Source organism: Rutidosis leptorrhynchoides, chromosome 4, assembly GCF_046630445.1.
Source record: "Rutidosis leptorrhynchoides isolate AG116_Rl617_1_P2 chromosome 4, CSIRO_AGI_Rlap_v1, whole genome shotgun sequence".
Lineage (NCBI taxonomy): Eukaryota > Viridiplantae > Streptophyta > Magnoliopsida > Asterales > Asteraceae > Rutidosis > Rutidosis leptorrhynchoides.
Genome location: NC_092336.1, coordinates 55928207 through 55950009, shown reverse-complemented (window position 1 = coordinate 55950009; position 21803 = coordinate 55928207). Strand labels below are relative to the sequence as shown.

At 32.7% G+C, this 21803-nt stretch overlaps 1 protein-coding gene across 1 annotated transcript; it reads left to right on the top strand.

Annotated features, from left to right (window-relative positions):
• Positions 1 to 737: 737 nt before the first annotated feature.
• Positions 738 to 6434, top strand: LOC139840645 (uncharacterized). The gene is made up of 7 exons (XM_071830899.1): positions 738 to 808; positions 1396 to 1793; positions 5034 to 5119; positions 5220 to 5409; positions 5741 to 5844; positions 5951 to 6053; positions 6133 to 6434. Exons 2-7 carry the CDS (start codon positions 1412 to 1414, stop codon positions 6432 to 6434), a joined length of 1167 nt encoding a protein of 388 aa, XP_071687000.1. The 5' UTR covers positions 738 to 808; positions 1396 to 1411.
• The last annotated feature ends 15369 nt before the right edge of the window (positions 6435 to 21803 follow it).

Here is a 21803-nt window from a genome sequence, read left to right as displayed (position 1 = left end):
CTCAAACGTTAGCAAAATTTATGTAAGAAAATATTGGACTATTAATCTGATTAAAGTGAATATGTGGAAACTTTATTTATAAAGAACGTCTTGCAGGTTACGTGGTAATTTACTTTTAAAAAAAGGTGAAGCTCAAAAACATAACTGTTTTGTGACATCAACGATTTGGAATGTTGGCTTCGCCAAGATCAACTCAAAGATGAAGTCCTTTTATTTGAGCTGGAATGAGTCTCAGAGAGAGAGAGAGAGAGAGAGAGAGAGAGAGAGAGACGATGAGCTTTTGGGGTTTTTTTTATTCAGTAATTGACACCAATAATTTTTTATTATATATAGGAAGCGAATTTAAAAAAGTCAATTTTAAAATTTAAGTTCAATTAACTAGTTGGATTTAAGATTAGGACAAATTTCATTAAAAGGTAATCTTTTTACCTCAATTTTCTATTTTAGGTAATATATATTTATTTTGACGTTTAAATTTTGTTTATTAAATGTTAATCAAAAAGAGAAGTATCGTTACTTTTAAGTTAGAACACCGTCAAAAAAATTAACGATACTTCCACTTTTTTATCTTCAAATTGTTTTGGAATTGGGCCGGTTTAGAAACTTCTTTCATCTTCAAATTGTTTTGGAATTGGGCCGAATTCCTTCATACAGATCTCGCGATAGTCGAAACTCGAAACCACCAGAACAGGATAAAAATTCGTAATACCTGTATTCCCTCGTTCTCAATATCTTTAATTTTATTGTTTTTTCGCTCAGTAATCAAATCGTATATATATCCCCACGCTTGAATTTCAACCCTTCGCTGGTAAGTTTTTCGAAACCTCAACTCTATCGTGGTTCTGTTTATCATTATAATTTTGTTATTGCTGTAGTTATAGGACTATTGTTTCAGTATTTTATTCGATTTTATTTTAATTGATTAATATTGTCTATATGTATATGTATATGTATATGTATATAATTCATGATAAAGAATGTATGCTTTCTGTATTTTTAATATAATGAAGTTAGGTTTTGGAATTATGAGCATATTCAGCTTTACAATGCTCTATTTTCGGGACTTGATACAATGTATCTGATTCTAGGGTTTTGTTATTCCTTTTTATGGATCAGCTACAAGATTTTAGTATTATTGTTTCAATATTTTCTTCGATTAAATTTAATTGATTAATATAGTTTAAGTTTATATATGTATATGTATATATTCATGATTAAGAATGTATGCTTTCTGTATTTGTAATATAATGAAGTTAGGGTTTGGAATTGTGAGCATAAACAGCTTTACAATGCTCTATTTTTGGGACTTGCTTTTAGTTATAGTGTAAAGTACATGAATGAATTGAGTTTTTTTATTGATTGAAATTATATGGTTGTTCACTTATTCGAGTGCAGGGACATTGAAAAAATAATGAAACGACAAAGGAAGAACGTAGATGAAGGTCCAAGGTTCAAAAAGTTGGCTGAAATGCAAGAAGGAATGACTAATTTAGGGAAGAGCGGAGGTGTTTATATTCCACCGTTTACGTTATCTCGTTTGATGAGCGAGGTTCAAGATAAAAACAGCATGGAATATCAAAGGATGACATGGGACGCATTAAGGAAGAGTATAAATGGGTTAGTCAACAAGGTCAATTCCACAAATATCAAGAACATTATCCCAGAATTGGTTGCTGAAAATTTAATCAGAGGAAGAGGACTATTTTGTCGATCTTGTATGAAGTCACAAATGGCCTCTCCTGGTTTTACGAACGTTTTTGCAGCGCTCGTTGCTGTAGTGAATGAAATGTCCCGTTCTTATTGATTAAAAACGTTCCATATTAATTGATTTCGTTGCGAGGTTTTGACCTCTATATGAGACGTTTTTCAAAGACTGCATTCATTTTAAAACAAACCATAACCTTTATTTCATCAATAAAGGTTTAAAAAGCTTTACGTAGATTATCAAATAATGATAATCTAAAATATCCTGCTTACACACGACCATTACATAATGGTTTACAATACAAATATGTTACAACAAAATAAGTTTCTTGAATGCAGTTTTTACACAATATCATACAAGCATGGACTCCAAATCTCGTCTTTATTTAAGTATGCGACAGCGGAAGCTCTTAATAATCACCTGAGAATAAACATGCTTAAAACGTCAACAAAAATGTTGGTGAGTTATAGGTTTAACCTATATATATCAAATCATAATAATAAACCACAAGATTTCATATTTCAATACACATCTCATACATAGAGATAAAAATCATTCATATGGTGAACACCTGGTAACCGACATTAACAAGATGCATATATAAGAATATCCCCATCATTCCGGGACACCCTTCGGATATGATATAAATTTCGAAGTACTAAAGCATCCGGTACTTTGGATGGGGTTTGTTAAGCCCAATAGATCTATCTTTAGGATTCGCGTCAATTAGGGTGTCTGTTCCCTAATTCTTAGATTACCAGACTTAATAAAAAGAGGCATATTCGATTTCGATAATTCAACCATAGAATGTAGTTTCACGTACTTGTGTCTATTTTGTAAATCATTTATAAAACCTGCATGTATTCTCATCCCAAAAATATTAGATTTTAAAAGTGGGACTATAACTCACTTTCACAGATTTTTACTTCGTCGGAAAGTAAGACTTGGCCACTGGTTGATTCACGAACCTATAACAATATATACATATATATCAAAGTATGTTCAAAATATATTTACAACACTTTTAATATATTTTGATGTTTTAAGTTTATTAAGTCAGTTGTCCTCGTTAGTAACCTACAACTAGTTGTCCACAGTTAGATGTACAGAAATAAATTGATAAATATTATCTTGAATCAATCCACGACCCAGTGTATACGTATCTCAGTATTGATCACAACTCAAACTATATATATTTTGGAATCAACCTCAACCCTGTATAGCTAACTCCAACATTCACATATATAGTGTCTATGGTTGTTCCGAAATATATATAGATGTGTCGACATGATAGGTCGAAACATTGTATACGTGTCTATGGTATCTCAAGATTACATAATATACAATACAAGTTGATTAAGTTATGGTTGGAATAGATTTGTTACCAATTTTCACGTAGCTAAAATGAGAAAAATTATCCAATCTTGTTTTACCCATAACTTCTTCATTTTAAATCCGTTTTGAGTGAATCAAATTGCTATGGTTTCATATTGAACTCTATTTTATGAATCTAAACAGAAAAAGTATAGGTTTATAGTCGGAAAAATAAGTTACAAGTCGTTTTTGTAAAGGTAGCCATTTCAGTCGAAAGAACGACGTCTAGATGACCATTTTAGAAAACATACTTCCACTTTGAGTTTAACCATAATTTTTGGATATAGTTTCATGTTCATAATAAAAATCATTTTCTCAGAATAACAACTTTTAAATCAAAGTTTATCATAGTTTTTAATTAACTAACCCAAAACAGCCCGCGGTGTTACTACGGCGGCGTAAATCCGGTTTTACGGTGTTTTTCGTGTCTCCAGGTTTTAAATCGTTAAGTTAGCATATCATATAGATATAGAACATGTGTTTAGTTGATTTTAAAAGTCAAGTTAGAAGGATTAACTTTTGTTTGCGAACAAGTTTAGAATTAACTAAACTATGTTCTAGTGATTACAAGTTTAAACCTTCGAATAAGATAGCTTTATATGTATGAATCGAATGATGTTATGAACATCATTACTACCTTAAGTTCCTTAGATAAACCTACTGGAAAATAGAAAAATGGATCTAGCTTCAACGGATCCTTGGATGGCTCGAAGTTCTTGAAGCAGAATCATGACACGAAAACAAGTTCAAGTAAGATCATCACTTGAAATAAGATAGTTATAGTTATAGAAATTGAACCAAAGTTTGAATATGATTATTACCTTGTATTAGAATGATAACCTACTGTAAGAAGCAAAGATTTCTTGAGGTTGGATGATCACCTTACAAGATTGGAAGTGAGCTAGCAAACTTGAAAGTATTCTTGATTTTATGTAACTAGAACTTGTAGAATATATGAAGAACACTTAGAACTTGAAGATAGAACTTGAGAGAGATCAATTAGATGAAGAAAATTGAAGAATGAAAGTGTTTGTAGGTGTTTTTGGTCGTTGGTGTATGGATTAGATATAAAGGATATGTAATTTTGTTTTCATGTAAATAAGTCATGAATGATTACTCATATTTTTGTAATTTTATGAGATATTTCATGCTAGTTTCCAAATGATGGTTCCCACATGTGTTAGGTGACTCACATGGGCTGCTAAGAGCTGATCATTGGAGTGTATATACCAATAGTACATACATCTAAAAGTTGTGTATTGTACGAGTATGAATACGGGTGCATACGAGTAGAATTGTTGATGAAACTGAACGAGGATGTAATTGTAAGCATTTTTGTTAAGTAGAAGTATTTTGATAAGTGTATTGAAGTCTTTCAAAATTGTATAAATACATATTAAAACACTACATGTATATACATTTTAACTGAGTCGTTAAGTCATCGTTAGTCGTTACATGTAAGTGTTGTTTTGAAACCTTTAGGTTAACGATCTTGTTAAATGTTGTTAACCCAATGTTTATAATGTCAAATGAGATTTTAAATTATTATATTATCATGATATTATCATGTATGAATATCTCTTAATATGATATATATACATTAAATGTCTTTACAACGATAATCGTTACATATATGTCTCGTTTAAAAATCATTAAGTTAGTAGTCTTGTTTTTACATATGTAGTTCATTGTTAATATACTTAATGATATGTTTACTTATCATAATATCATGTTAACTATATATATATCCATATATATGTCATCATATAGTTTTTACAAGTTTTAACGTTCGTGAATCACCGGTCAACTTGGGTGGTCAATTGTCTATATGAAACATATTTCAATTAATCAAGTCTTAATAAGTTTGATTGCTTAACATGTTGGAAACATTTAATCATGTAAATATCAATCTCAATTAATATTTATAAACATGGAAAAGTTCGGGTCACTACAGTGAATACGAAGTTCCCTGGAGTGGGAGGCCTTTTGCTGAGAAGGATTATTCTACAACTACAAAGAGCTTATAAGCGAAATGACAAGGTACATATAACATATCTGTAACAGTGTAACATATCCATTTTGTAATCGACATATATTATGGAACTTGGTCGTGATTAGTTTATTACTGTGTGTTTTACAGCATCAATTGCTAGCTGCTGTAAAGTTTATCGCCCATTTGGTGAACCAGCAGGTAGTTTATGAGTTAATTGCTCTTGAAATACTGACAACTCTTTTAGAGAATCTAACTGATGATAGTGTGGAAGTTGCGGTTGGTTTTGTGACCGAATGTGGCTCGATACTTCAAGATCTGTCTCCCAAAGGCTTGCATGGTGAGTAAAACTTATTGAATTCTACTTTTCAGTTGACTATAATTTTGTTTTAGATGTGATTAACATCTATTAAGGACTGTATGACGTTAATGTAGTGACGTATGTAGTGAAACAGGCACAGTTAACAATTTAGTGTATTGAAATATGCATTTTAAATGTGTTGGGGGGGTTTTGTTTCTAAAATGTTGCCTATTCCTTTTGCATTAAAGCTCTGGCTTCACTTTTATGACTATTTAGCTTTATAAATTCTTATAAAGTATCATGCTTTCTATCGTTTAATATCATTCTCCAATCGATGTTATCTGAAGATTCTTGCCCTAACCTTATTCAGGTATCTTTGAGCGTTTTCGTGGGATTCTTCACGATGGAGAAATCGACAAAAGGGTGCAGTTTTTGATTGAAGGTCTCTTTGCGCTAAGAAAGGCCAAGTTCCAGGTTAAAATCTTATTATTGTGTAGTCATGTTACCTAATATTTGAACTTCTATTTTTATTAATTTACAGTATTTATTTATTTTGCTTATTACTGTCTTTATTATACATGGATATCCGGCTGTTCATCCGGATTTGGATCTCGTTAAGCCAGAAGACCAGTTAACCCACGAAGTTTCTCTTCTTGATAAGTTCGATCCAGAGATTACCCTAGGTATATAAAAATTCCTATAATGCTTTAAATAGTTTGTTCTTTAATACGTGAGTATAACTATTGTTAATTTGTATCTCAGATATTTTCAAGTTGGATTCCAATTTCATTAAGAACGAAAAACGCTATGAAGATGTGAAGAAAACCATTCTCGGTGATGAATCTTCAGAAGATGAAGAAAAGGGTAGTGACGATTCCGATGATGTGGACGATGAGTCATCGCAAGAAGAAGGAGATGATGAGGAGAAAATGAGGATTCGAGATGAAACGGAAACAAATATAGTTAATCTCAGGCGGACCATATACCTGACGATTATGAATAGTCTGGATTTTGAAGAAGCGGACCATAAACTTGCAATCTTGGAAGTATTCTTGATTTTATGAAACTAGAACTTTTGGAATTTATGAAGAACACTTAGAACTTGAAGATAGAACTTGAGAGAGATCAATTAGATGAAGAAAATTGAAGAATGAAAGTGTTTGTAGGTGTTTTTAGTCGTTGGTGTATGGATTAGATATAAAGGATATGTAATTTTGTTTTCATGTAAATAAGTCATGAATGATTACTCATATTTTTGTAATTTTATGAGATATTTCATGCTAGTTGCCAAATGATGGTTCCCACATGTATTAGGTGACTCACATGGGCTGCTAAGAGCTGATCATTGGAGTGTATATACCAATAGTACATACATCTAAAAGCTGTGTATTGTACGAGTACGAATACGGGTGCATACGAGTATAATTGTTGATGAAACTGAACGAGGATGTAATTGTAAGCAATTTTTGTTAAGTAGAAGTATTTTGATAAGTGTCTTGAAGTCTTTCAAAAGTGTATGAATACATATTAAAACACTACATGTATATACATTTTAATTGAGTCGTTAAGTCATCGTTAGTCGTTACATGTAAATGTTGTTTTGAAACCTTTAGGTTAACGATCTTGTTGAATGTTGTTAATCCAATGTTTATAATATCAAATGAGATTTTAAATTATTATATTATCATGATATTATGATGTACAAATATCTCTTAATATGATATATATACATTAAATGTCGTTACAACGATAATCGTTACATATATGTCTCGTTTCAAAATCATTAAGTTAGTAGTCTTGTTTTTACATATGTAGTTCATTGTTAATATACTTAATGATATGTTTACTTATCATAATACCATGTTAACTATATATATATATCCATATATATGTCATCATATAGTTTTTACAAGTTTTAACGTTCGTGAATCACCGGTCAACTTGGGTGGTCAATTGTCTATATGAAACCTATTTCAATTAATCAAGTCTTAACAAGTTTGATTGCTTAACATGTTGGAAACACTTAATCATGTAAATAACAATTTCATTTAATATATATATAAACATGGAAAAGTTCGGGTCACTACAGTACCTACCTGTTAAATAAATTTCGTCCCGAAATTTTAAGCAGTTGGAGGTGTTGACGTATCTTCTGGAAATAAATGCGGGTATTTCTTCTTCATCTGATCTTCTCGTTCCCAGGTGAACTCGAGTCCTCTACGAGCATTCCATCGAACCTTAACAATTAGTATCTTGTTTTGTTTAAGTCTCTTAACCTCACGATCCATTATTTCAACGGTTTCTTCAATGAATTGAAGTTTTTCATTGATTTGTATTTCGTCCAACGGAATAGTGAGATCTTCTTTAGCAAAACATTTCATCAAATTCGAGACGTGGAAAGTGTTATGTACAGCCGCGAGTTATTGAGGTAACTCAAGTCGGTAAGCTACTGGTCTGACACGATCAATAATCTTGAATGGTCCAATATACCTTGGATTTAATTTTCCTCGTTTACCAAATCGAACAACACCTTTCCAAGGTGCAACCTTAAGCATGACCATCTCTCCAATTTTAAATTCTATATCTTTTCTTTTAATGTCGGCGTAGCTCTTTTGTCGACTTTGGGCGGTTTTCAACCGTTGTTGAATTTGGATGATCTTCTCAGTAGTTTCTTGTATTATCTCCGGACCCGTAATCTGTTTATCCCCCACTTCACTCCAACAAATCGGAGACCTGCACTTTCTACCATAAAGTGCTTCAAACGGCGCCATCTCAATGCTTGAATGGTAGCTGTTGTTGTAGGAAAATTCTGCTAACAGTAGATGTCGATCCCAACTGTTTCCGAAATCAATAACACATGCTCGTAGCATGTCTTCAAGCGTTTGTATCGTCCTTTCGCTCTGGCCATCAGTTTGTGGATGATAGGCAGTACTCATGTCTAGACGAGTTCCTAATGCTTGCTGTAATGTCTGCCAGAATCTTGAAATAAATCTGCCATCCTTATCAGAGATAATAGAGATTGGTATTCCATGTCTGGAGATGACTTCCTTCAAATACAGTCGTGCTAACTTCTCCATCTTGTCATCTTCTCTTATTGGCAGGAAGTGCGCTGATTTGGTGAGACAATCAACTATTACCCAAATAGTATCAAAACCACTTGCAGTCCTTGGAAATTTAGTGATGAAATCCATGGTAATGTTTTCCCATTTCCATTCCGGGATTTCGGGTTGTTGAAGTAGACCTGATGGTTTCTGATGCTCAGCTTTGACCTTAGAACACGTCGAATATTCTCCTAAGTATTTAGCAACATCGGCTTTCATACCCGGCCACCAAAAATGTTTCTTGAGATCCTTGTACATCTTCCCCGTTCCAGGATGTATTGAGTATCTGGTTTTATGAGCTTCTCTAAGTACCATTTCTCTCATATCTCCAAATTTTGGTACCCAAATCCTTTCAGCCCTATACCGGGTTCCGTCTTTCCGAATATTAAGATGCTTCTCCGATCCTTTGGGTATTTCATCCTTTAAATTTCCCTCTTTTAAAACTCCTTGTTGCGCCTCCTTTATTTGAGTAGTAAGGTTATTGTGAATCATTATATTCATAGATTTTACTCGAATGGTTCTCTGTCCTTCCTGCTCAAGGCGTCGGCTACCACATTTGCCTTCCCCGGGTGGTAACGAATCTCAAAGTTGTAATCATTCAACAATTCAATCCACCTACGCTGCCTCATATTCAGTTGTTTCTGATTAAATATGTGCTGAAGACTTTTGTGGTCGGTATATATAATACTTTTGACCCCATATAAGTAGTGCTTCCAAGTCTTTAATGCAAAAACAACCGCGCCTAATTCCAAATCATGCGTCGTATAATTTTGTTCGTGAATCTTCAATTGTCTAGACGCATAAGCAATCACCTTCGTTCGTTGCATTAATACACAACCGAGACCTTGCTTTGATGCATCACAATAAATCACAAAATCATCATTCCCTTCAGGCAATGACAATATAGGTGCCGTAGTTAGCTTTTTCTTCAATAACTGAAACGCTTTCTCTTGTTCATCCTTCCATTCAAATTTCTTCCCTTTATGCGTTAATGCAGTCAAGGGTTTTGCTATTATGGAAAAGTCTTGGATGAACCTTCTGTAGTAACCAGCTAGTCCTAAAAACTGGCGTATGTGTTTCGGAGTTTTCGGGGTTTCCCACTTTTCAACAGTTTCTATCTTTGCCGGATCTACCTTAATACCTTTTTTGTTCACTATGTGACCGAGGAATTGAACTTCTTCCAACTAAAATGCACACTTTGAAAATTTAGCGTACAATTCTTCCTTCCTCAATACTTCTAACACCTTTCTCAAATGTTCACCGTGTTCTTGGTCATTCTTTGAGTAAATAAGTATGTCATCAATGAAAACAATGACAAACTTGTCAAGGTATGGTCCACACACTCGGTTCATAAGGTCCATGAACACAGCTGGTGCATTAGTTAAACCAAACGGCATGACCATAAACTCGTAATGACCGTAACGTGTTCTGAAAGCAGTCTTTGGAATATCATCTTCTTTCACCCGCATTTGATGATACCCGGAACGTAAGTCAATCTTTGAATAAACAGACGAGCCTTGTAGTTGATCAAATAAGTCGTCGATTCTCGGTAGTGGGTAGCGGTTCTTGATGGTAAGTTTGTTCAACTCTCGGTAGTCGATACACAACCTGAATGTACCATCTTTCTTCTTGACAAACAAAACAGGAGCTCCCCACGGCGATGTGCTTGGTCGAATGAAACCACGCTCTAAAAGTTCTTGTAATTGGCTTTGCAGTTCTTTCATCTCGCTGGGTGCGAGTCTGTAAGGAGCACGAGCTATTGGTGCAGCTCCTGATACAAGATATATTTGAAATTCAACAGATCGATGTGGGGGTAATCCCGGTAATTCTTTCGGAAATACATCGGGAAATTCTTTTGCGACGGGAACTGATAATGCTAAAAACGAACATATATTTCATAGCATTATTCCTCAAGAAAGACAATCTTTTAGTTGCAATTGTTCTATTTACAAGTGATATTCGTTTAAATAATAAAAGGTGAAGACAAAAGATAGATTCGACGAATTGAAGACGCAAACGACCAAAAAGCTCAAAAGTACAAAATACAATCAATGAGGTTCCAATTATTGATAAGAAACGTCTCAAAATTACAAGAGTACAAGATTCAAAACGCAAAGTACAAGATATTAAATTATTCGCAAGGACGTTCGAAAATCCGGAACCGGGACCAGAGTCAACTCTCAACGCTCGACGCAACGGACTAAAAATTACAAGTCAACTATGCACATAAATATAATATAATATTTAAATAATTACTAAAATTATTTATATATTATATTTATTTATATAATCGTCGGCAAACAAAGAGCCAAAGTTGAGTGAGCTGTAAAATGGAACTCCGCGACTTGCGGAGTTCGAAGACCAAACGGGCCGTGACTCGCGGAGCCCCCAATTTTGAAACAGCCTATAAAAGCAACGCAGTTCGACGAGTAAAAAGATCCAAAAAAAATCTCTCTTTCTCTATATGTAAACGTAATATATATATATATATATATATATATATATATATATATATATATATATATATATATATATATATATATTAATTTTAATTATAATTATAATTTTAATTCTAATAATAAGGGTATATTAGCGAATGTTGTAAGGGTGTAAGTCGAAATTCTGTCCGTGTAACGCTACGCTATTTCTAATCATTGTAAGTTATGTTCAACCTTTTTACATTAATGTCTCGTAGCTAAGTTATTATTATGCTTATTTAAAACGAAGTAATCATGATGTTGGGCTAATTACTAAAATTGGGTAATTGGGCTTTGTACCATAATTGGGGTTTGGAAAAAAGAACGACACTTGTGGAAATTAGACTATGGGCTATTAATGGGCTTTATATTTGTTTAACTAAATGATAGTTTGTTAATTTTAATATAAAGATTTACAATTGGACGTCCCTATAAATAACCATATACACTCGATCAGACACGATGGGCGGGGTATTTATATGTACGAATAATCGTTCATTTAACCGGACACGGGAATGGATTAATAGTCACTAGAATTATTAAAACAGGGGCAAAATTATGTACAACGACACTTGGCATAATTGATAACAAAGTATTAAAACCTTGAGTTACACGCAGTCAATAACCTGGTGTAATTATTAAACAAAGTATTAAAACCTTGTTACAGTTTAAGTCCCCAATTAGTTGGAATATATAAATTCGGGTATAAGGATAATTTGACGAGGATACTCGCACTTTATATTTATGACTGATGGACTGTTATGGACAAAAACCAGACGGACATATTAAATAATCCAGGACAAAGAACAATTAACCCATGGGCATAAAACTAAAATCAAAACGTCAAACATCATGATTACGGAAGTTTAAATAAGCATAATTATTTTATTTCATATTTAATTTCCTTTATTTTATATTTAATTACACTTCTAATTATCGCACTTTTATTTATTGTTATTGTATTTAATTGTACTTTTAATTATCGTACTTTTTAATTATCGCAAGTTTATTTTATCGCACTTTTATTTATCGCAATTTCATTATCATTATTTACTTTACGCTTTAAATTAAGTCTTTTATTTATTTCATATTTTACATTTGGTTTTAACTGCGACTAAGTTTTAAAATCGACAAACCGGTCATTAAACGGTAAAAACCCCCCCTTTATAATAATAATATTACTTATATATATATTTATATTTTTATAAATTTAAACTAATATAGCGTTAAGCTTTAATTAAAGATTCCCTGTGGAACGAACCGGACTTACTAAAAACTACACTACTGTACGATTAGGTACACTGCCTATAAGTGTTGTAGCAAGGTTTAAGTATATCCATTCTATAAATAAATAAATATCTTGTGTAAAATTGTATCATATTTAATAGTATTTCGTGCTAAAATTTAATAGTATTTTATACCCCTTAGCTTTAACCATCAAGTATTTTTGGCGCCGCTGCCGGGGAACAATCTAGCTTAAAATCCGGAAGTGCAACGCTAATTATAAAAAAAAGGATTTTTATTTTTAGTTTACTTTTATAAAAATACGTTTTTGTAAAAATACGTTTTAAATATTCGAAAACATAGAAAAGAAAAACAAAAATATAAATATTTTTAAGAGTTTATTAAATATTTAAGTTTTATAAAGTTTCTTTATTTTTATTTTATAAAAATATAAGTTTTATTTAAATATTTTGTGTTTATTTAGAACATAAAATTAAAAACCGAAAAAAAAAAAATATAAATCTAGTTTTAAGATTTTTTTTATAAAGTATTTCTATTTTTATTTTAGTTTTTAAAACATAAGTTTTTATTTAGTTTTTATAAATATTTTATTTAAATATTTAAACAGAAAAAAAAAAAAAAGTAAAACGTCGAATTTAAATCAGCCTGTCAACTGAAATTCCAAACCCCGCGACTTGCGGCGTTTGTAGCCACGAGGCACCGCGACTCGCGGAGCCGTCTGACACGGGCCACACAGAAGCCCTAATTCGCATTAATTACGGATAATTATTAATTATAATTAATTTTAAACCCTTAATAGGTTTAGATTTTAATATTATTTAGTTTTACTTTTTATTTAATTTGTATTTTAGTTTATTTAGATTATTTAAATTACAAAATTAATAGTTTTATAAAATAAATAATATAAAAATAATATTTTTTATAAAAATTGTACTTTTTACAACTTTTAGTATATTTTTATATTTTGTCCCTTTTTAATTGTTTTAGCGTAATTTTTGTATTTTTCGCTCGTTTTTAGTTTTAAACTTAGTTTTTGCCATAGTTATTTTTACTTTTAGATTTTTAGGCTTTGCCGTAAAATCCCTTAAGTGCTTTTTCTTTAGACTAAGATTTAGGTGCTTTAGAATTTTGCGACGCCTTTTTAAGTTTTAGTACCTTTTTAAGTTATTGCCATTTGGGATATAGTTTTACTTGTAAGCTTTAATATTTTTCGACGCCTTTTACCTATGTATCAATTATCATTCCAATTAGTAATCTCAATTTGCGATTATAATTTTAAGTTAGTGATAGCAATAAGGTTGGGTTAGTCGAGTGTTTTTAAGTTTTATAAGTCACCTCTTTTTTTCTTTCTTATTTTTCGACGCCTTTTATTTTTCAACCCTTCTCTTTTTCGATCTTTTTCGACGCGCTCTTTTTCTTTCTTATTTCTCGCTATTCTAGTTTTAGGACATAGATTTTTATTCTACTTCTTATCTAAATTTCTTAAAATTACGAAAATTTATTTTAAGTGGTTAAATTGATAGACATCAAAATTTTCTGATTCGTAGTAATAGTTGGATTTGTACGTGGACCGGGTTATTGAAGCCAAACAGTCCTCAATTATATTGAGACCAAACGAATCCTGCCCCTCTGTTGCATCTTTTGGCTATTCAAAACGTGGGCAAAATCAGAAAAGTCTATTAATTGGATAACTTATATAATTTTTCTTTCCTTTTAAAAACTAATAGGATATTCAGTGAATGCACCGAGCAAGACGTTCACCACCTTTTGTACGTTCACCACCTGTAACTCGATCAAGACATCTAGCTAATATTGTCGCCGTTGATAATCCATTTTTTGAAACCGACCTCACAATTGAGAATCCGGAGAATAATCAGGGACGATTCATAGATCCTGAACCATTAATTTTTCCTCCGGAACCACCAATCATTCAAACAGAGATTGTTGAGGAACGAACCATTAAATTAGAATCCTCCAGTGATTCAGATTCAACAAATTCAATTATGGAGAATCTGGAATCTTTAAGTATGGAAGACCGAATGAGAGCTAAACGCACTGGCCAAGGTCACGCAATTACTCATCCAGACATTAATGCGCCAGATTATGAAATCAAAGGAAAAATTCTACACATGGTGACTAATCAATGCCAATTTAGTGGTGCGCCGAAGGAAGATCCAAATGAACATCTACGTACCTTTAATAGGATCTGCACACTATTTAAAATAAGAGAAGTGGAAGATGAACAGATATATCTCATGTTATTTCCCTGGACTTTAAAGGGAGAAGCCAAAGATTGGTTGGAATCGTTACCTGAAGGGGCGATCGATACATGGGACGTTTTAGTTGAAAAATTTCTTAAACAATTCTTTCCGGCATCTAAAGCCGTAAGACTTCAAGCAGAAATTGTTACGTTCACACAGAAACTGAATGAAACTCTATATGAGGCGTGGACAAGATTTGTAAAATTATTGAGAGCATGTCCGCAACATGGTTTAGACACCTGTCAAATAGTGCAAATATTCTATCAAGGATGCGACATCACTACAAGGAAAGACATAGATATAGCAGCTGGTGGTTCTATTATGAAGAAAACCGAAACTGATGCTTACAAAATTATTGATAACACTGCTTCCCACTCACATGAGTGGCACCAAGAAAAAGATATCGTTAGATCATCCAAAGTAGCTAGAGCCGATTCTAGCCATGACTTAGATTCCATTTCCGCAAAGATAGATGCTGTCGAGAGACGAATGGAAAAGATGACTAAGGATATTCACTCAATACGAATTAGTTGTGAGCAGTGTAGACGACCACATTTGACAAAAGATTGTCTCAGTATTGAATTAACAATGGAACAAAGAGAGAATGTTTCATATATAAACCAAAGGCCTGGAAATAATTATCAGAATAATTATCAACAGCCAAGACCGATTTACAATCAAAATCAGAATTATAACCGAAATATTCCATACAACAACCAACAAGGTCCTAGCAATCAATAAGTATCCAATAATACTTACAACCAGCAAAGACCTAATTTTCAAAACAAACCACAACCCGATGATAAAAAGCCGAATTTAGAAGATATGATGACGAAGCTAGTTGAAACTCAAACGCAGTTTTTCACATCTCAGAAACAAACTAATGAACAAAATGCTCAAGCATTTAGAAATCAACAAGCTTCTATTCAAAACTTAGAACAAGAAGTAAGTAACCTAGCAAGGTTAATAGGTGAAAGAAAACCGGGAAGTTTACCTAGTGATACAAATGCAAATCCCCGAAATGAAACAGCTAAAGCCATTACCACAAGAAGTGGTACAACACTTAAACCACCTGAAATACCTGTAACTTCTGATGAAGCTATTCCTACTCCACAAGAACCACAACCTGATCAAGATAAGGAAAAAGAACTGGTAGTTGAAAAGGTTAATGAAGATAACACAGTTAAGGCTAAACCTTATGTTAAACCATACCAACCACCACTTCCTTGCCCAAGTAAAATGAAGAAAGAGAAACTTGAAGCCGAGCAATCCAAATTCTTGGATATGTTTAAACAGATAAATGTAAATCTTCCTTTCATTGATGTGATTTCAGGAATGCCTAGATATGCTAAATTCTTGAAAGATCTAATCTCAAATAGAAAGAAAATGGAAGAACTCTCGGCTGTTACTATGAATGCTAATTGTTCAGCAGTGCTGTTGAATAAGATACCAGAAAAACTATCTGATCCAGGAAGTTTCACAATTCCATGTTTTCTGGGTAGTCTTAGTTCAATAGAAGCATTGGCAGACTTAGGTGCTAGTATAAATTTAATGCCGTATTCACTATACGCTAAACTAGACCTTGGAGAATTGAAACCAACAAGAATAAGCATACAACTAGTCGATCGATCAATAAAATATCCTAGAGGGATAATGGAGAACATGCTAGTTAAAGTTGGTACTTTAGTATTTCCAGTAGATTTTGTTGTTCTGGACATGGAAGAAGATTCTCAAGTTCCTCTCATATTAGGAAGACCATTCTTAAACACGGCTAAAGCAATGATAGACTTGTTTGGTAAGAAATTGACCCTAAGTATAGAGGACGAGAGTGTTACCTTTTCAGTTGATAGAGCAATGCAACAACCGCAATCTGCAGATGATACATGTTATTATATTCAAACTATAGATTCACATGCAGAATTGTTGGAAGAATTTCCAGAATTACAAGGAACAGGATAATGTTCTTTAGGAGAAGGAACTGAACCAATTGATGAAGCTGAAATGTTAGCTACACTAATAGCTAATGGATATGAACCAACAACAGAAGAAATTCAAATGCTAAAAGAAGAAGACAGATATCGATATAAATCATCGATAGAAGAACCACCGACATTAGAGTTAAAGCCACTTCCAAACCATTTGGAATACGCTTATTTACATGGTGAATCTGAATTACCTGTAATAATATCGTCTTCTCTTACTGAAAATGAGAAATCACAACTCATTTCTGTGTTGAAAGCTCATAAACCAGCCATTGCATGGAAGATTCATGATATAAAAGGAATAAGTCCTTCATATTGCACACATAAAATCCTTATGGAAGAAGGTCATAAAACGTATGTGCAACGCCAACGAAGACTAAATCCGAATATGCAAGATGTAGTAAAAAAAGAAATTATTAAACTACTAGACGCAGGTTTAATTTATCCAATTTCTGATAGTCCATGGGTAAGCCCAGTTCAATGCGTGCCTAAGAAGGGTGGCATGACTGTCATTACAAATGAGAAAAATGAGCTTATTCCTACTAGGACTGTAACAGGATGGCGTGTTTGTATTGATTATAGGAAATTAAATGACGCCACCAGAAAAGATCACTTTCCCTTACCTTTCATTGATCAAATGTTGGAAAGATTAGCCGGAAATAGTTACTATTGCTTTCTTGATGGATTTTCCGGATATTTTCAAATTCCAATAGCACCCGAAGACCAAGAGAAAACCACATTCACATGCCCTTATGGTACTTTTGCTTACAAACGCATGCCATTTGGACTTTGCAACGCCCCTGCAACCTTTCAAAGGTGTATGATGGCGATTTTTCACGACATGATAGAAGAATGCATGGAAGTTTTCATGGATGACTTTTCAGTCTTCGGTGATACATTTGAATCATGTCTAGCTAATCTGGAACGAATGCTTATTAGATGCGAACAATCAAATATAGTACTTAATTGGGAGAAATGCCATTTTATGGTTAAAGAAGGCATCGTTCTTGGTCATAAAATTTCAAAAGAAGGAATTGAAGTGGATAGAGCTAAAGTAGATGTAATTGCTAAACTTCCACATCCCACCAATGTTAGAGGAGTTAGGAGTTTTCTAGGGCATGCCGGTTTTTACCGACGTTTCATAAAAGATTTTTCTAAAATTGCCACTCCTATGAATAAACTCCTAGAAAATGATGCTCCATTCATCTTTTCAAATGAATGCATCAAATATTTTAATATTCTTAAAGAGAAACTTACTAATGCACCGATCATGATAACACCAAATTGGAATCTACCGTTTGAACTTATGTGCGATGCAAGTGATTTTGCAATGGGAGCCGTTTTAGGACAAAGGATTGAAAAACGATTTCAACCTATATATTATGCTAGTAAGACGTTACAAGGAGCACAAACAAATTACACAACTACTAAAAAAGAACTCCTTGCTATTGTCTTTGCTTTTGACAAATTTCATTCATATCTCGTTCTAGCAAAAACGGTGGTCTATACTGACCATTCTGCTCTTAGATACCTATTTTCAAAACAAGATGCCAAACCAAGATTAATCCGTTGGATCTTACTCTTACAAGAGTTCGATATTGAAATCCGAGATAAAAGAGGAGCAGAAAATCTCGCCGCTGATCATCTTCCTCGTCTTGAAAATCCCGAATTAAAAGTTCTAAATGAATCGGCCATACAAGACAACTTTCCTGATGAATATCTATTGAAGATAGATTATAATGAAATTCCATGGTTTGTAGACTATGCAAACTACTTAGTATGTAGATACCTTGAAAAAGGATTGTCGTACCAAAAACGAAAGAAATTCTTCAGTGATATAAAACACTATTTCTGGGAAGATCCACATTTGTTTAAAAGTTGTCCAGATGGAATAATACGCCGATGTGTATCCGGAGATGAAGCTAGTAAAATTTTAAACTATTGTCACACAGGACCAACAGGAGGGCATTATGGGCCTCAACTAACAGCAAGAAAAGTTTATGATGTTGGATTCTATTGGCCTACAATTTACAAAGACGCACACCTTCTTTGCAAATCCTGTGATGCTTGTCAAAGGGCCGAAAAAATAAGTCAACGTGATGAAATGCCACAAAATGTCATTCAAGTATGTGAAGTATTTGACATTTGGGGTATTGACTTTATGGGTCCATTTCCAAAATCTCATAATAATCTCTATATTCTCGTAGCCATTGATTATGTATCTAAATGGGCGGAAGCACAAGCTCTCCCAACTAACGATGCACGAGTTGTAGTCAACTTTTTAAAACGTCTTTTTGCAAGGTTTGGAACACCGAAAGCATTAATAAGTGATCGGGGAACTCATTTCTGTTACAATCAACTTGAGAAAGTTCTCAAAAGATATGGAGTAACTCATAAAATCTCCACCGCATATCATCCACAAACAAGTGGACAAGTTGAAAATACCAACCGAGCTTTAAAACGTATTCTAGAGAAAACCGTAGGATCAAATCCGAAGGAATGGTCCATTAAATTGGAGGATGCACTCTGGGCTTTTAGAACAGCCTACAAAACTCCAATTGGAACCACACCTTTTAGACTTGTTTATGGAAAAGCATGTCATCTTCCAGTAGAAATTGAACACAACGCATTTTGGGCTTTGAAGACATGTAATCTTGGTTTACATGAAGCTGGACGTCTACGGTTAAGTCAACTAAACGAATTAGAAGAATTAAGACATGAAGCATACGAAAATTCATTAATCTAAAAGGAAAGAACGAAGAAATGGCATGATAAAAGAATCAGAAGTTCAAAAGAATTTAAAGAAGGAGACAGAGTTCTTCTTTTCAATTCACGATTCAAGCTATTTCCTGGAAAATTGAAATCAAGATGGTCTGGACCATTCATAGTCAAACGAGTTTTCCCATACGGAACGATAGAATTAATAAATTCAAATGGGATTGAATTTAAGGTTAATGGTCACAGAGTTAAACATTACATAGATAGTCCAATGGAAGTTGATAATGAAGTTAATCACAATTTCGATACCACAGCTAACTAAGTGTGGGGAGAATCAAGTCTTTTAAAGGATAATATGTATTTCTGTTAGAGTTAGATTTTCTATTTTCATGTAGTTCTCGAAAATGGAACCCGAATGGTCTTTCCCTAGCAGACCCTAAAGAACTAGTCTTCTCTTCCCATTCTGAATTTTTATTTTTTTAGGTTTTTACGAAATGAAGACTGCCTGTGAACTAAACCATGGTCTAATGCTACACGCTTTGATCACTAAATGTAATAATGACACACTTCCGAGTGAAATAGTATCAGTAATCAGAGAAAGATTGGACGGAGTAAGAAAAGAATCCAGATGCGAAGGTAATAAGTTACAATTTGGTAAAGGAAAATCAAAATCCGTAGCAAAAAGAAGAGCACGACACCTTGAAAGATGTCACAAATGCGGAAAATGGTCACATGGAGGTAAATGTTCAAATAATCAAACCTATTCAAACACCGAATTTGTTACTTTATGCAGAGACGGACCGTTCATATGTTTAGAAGAAAAAACACTGAATGCTCGAGGTTATGCCTTTGTAGCTATGGAAAACCAATTAAACCGACTATCTTATGAGTGGGATAGATCATATCACTAAGAATACTATCTCACAGGTAAGTCTGTACAGTTTTTATTTATTTTATTTTTTTTTCATTTTTTAACCTTTTGATAATAAACGCTAATTTGTTCGCTATAAAGTATTAAATTGGTATTGAATAAAATTAGGTTTGGCGACATAAATTATTGATATTATTCAAAAATTTATTACATCGCTGCGAAATTTAACGTTTATTCTTAAGGTATAAATATTTTTAATCAATCAACCCAAAATATTTCAAAAATTCGTCATGAGTTAAATTAGGTCATGGAACCGAAATTACTTTACCGAAAAGAGGGGCGCATATTTTTGATAATATTTGATTGATTAAAGTGGGATAAAAGCCAAAAAGATTTTTAATTTTATTTTTACCATGTTTTTAAAATTAATATAAAAATCTAAAATTGATATTGTAAACTTTGTAAAATCAATATATTTAAGTTTGTCAATATTTGAAAAATTAATATTTTTAATATAAGTTTGTATGTAAAAAAAACAAAATTTAAATTAAGTTTGGTGTGAATTTTATTTTTATGCATTTTAAATTTTAAGTTTGGTGTGAATTTTATTTTTATGCATTTTAAATTTTAAGTTTGGTGTGAATTTTTAATATTAATTTTGAATTTTATGCATTTTTTTTAAATTTAAGTTGTGTGAATTTAAAAACAGAAAAATTACTTTATTTCGCTAAGTTAAAAATTTGATTTTTAAAATTCGTCGTAAGTTGAAGACTAGGTATTTGAACCGAAATTGCTTTACCCGAGGGAGGGACGAGAACTTTTATTATCATTATTTTTAATCTTATTGAATTAAAGTATGCCAAAAATATTAAAAAAAACCCAAAAATCTTAGCCTTTAAAACAATCGCTACAAAAAGACAAATTTTAAAATTTTGTCGAAGGACGGACTAGGACATCGATCCGAAACGACCTCATTCTAAAACAAAGGAAAACAAAATTTTAAATTTATTTTATATTTGTTTTATAAGTTAATGTTTATTATTAAAAAAAACAAATAAACACCGCGACTCGCGGATTTTGCATTGGCCAAATGCCGCGACTCGCGGAGAGACCAAATTACAGGAAAAAAATAAAAACGTAAAGAACTGATCAGTCCACCCCTAACCACACTCCAAACTGCAAAAAACACCCGAAAAACACACACGAAATTCGCAATTTTTGGCCATTTTTCATCAAATCTTTTACTAAAATCATGTTGAGAAGGATGCTATCAAGGAATTACTAAAGGAAAACGGTAAATTTCTACACCTAAACACCATTTAATCCGAAAATTAGTGTTCTTGAGCAATTTTTTCTCCAATTCGATTTTAATGCTTTTTAGTGTAATTATGCTTAAATTGCTTGTGTATTCTGCTTGTGTAACCTAGATTGATGCTATTTAACATGATTAGAAGCCTTAAACTTCAAATTTTGAGTAATCTAGGGTTTGTGTTCTTGAGCAAATTTGGGGCTTTTTGATATTAACAGGTTATGGCCGATTTTTGTCATGAATTATTGCTAAATTAAGTAGTGTAATATGTTTAGGTAGTTAAATGATCCAAACCTTGAGCCTAAACATGATTTTGAGAATTAAAGTGGACTTTTTCAAGTCTAAAATTCATGAACTTGATTTTTGAGAGATAATGCCATTTGAAACTTGTTTAATTGCTAGTAATGATTATTTTGACATGTTATTTGAGTTGAATGCTTATGAACTTGGCGAACATTTTCGTATATGC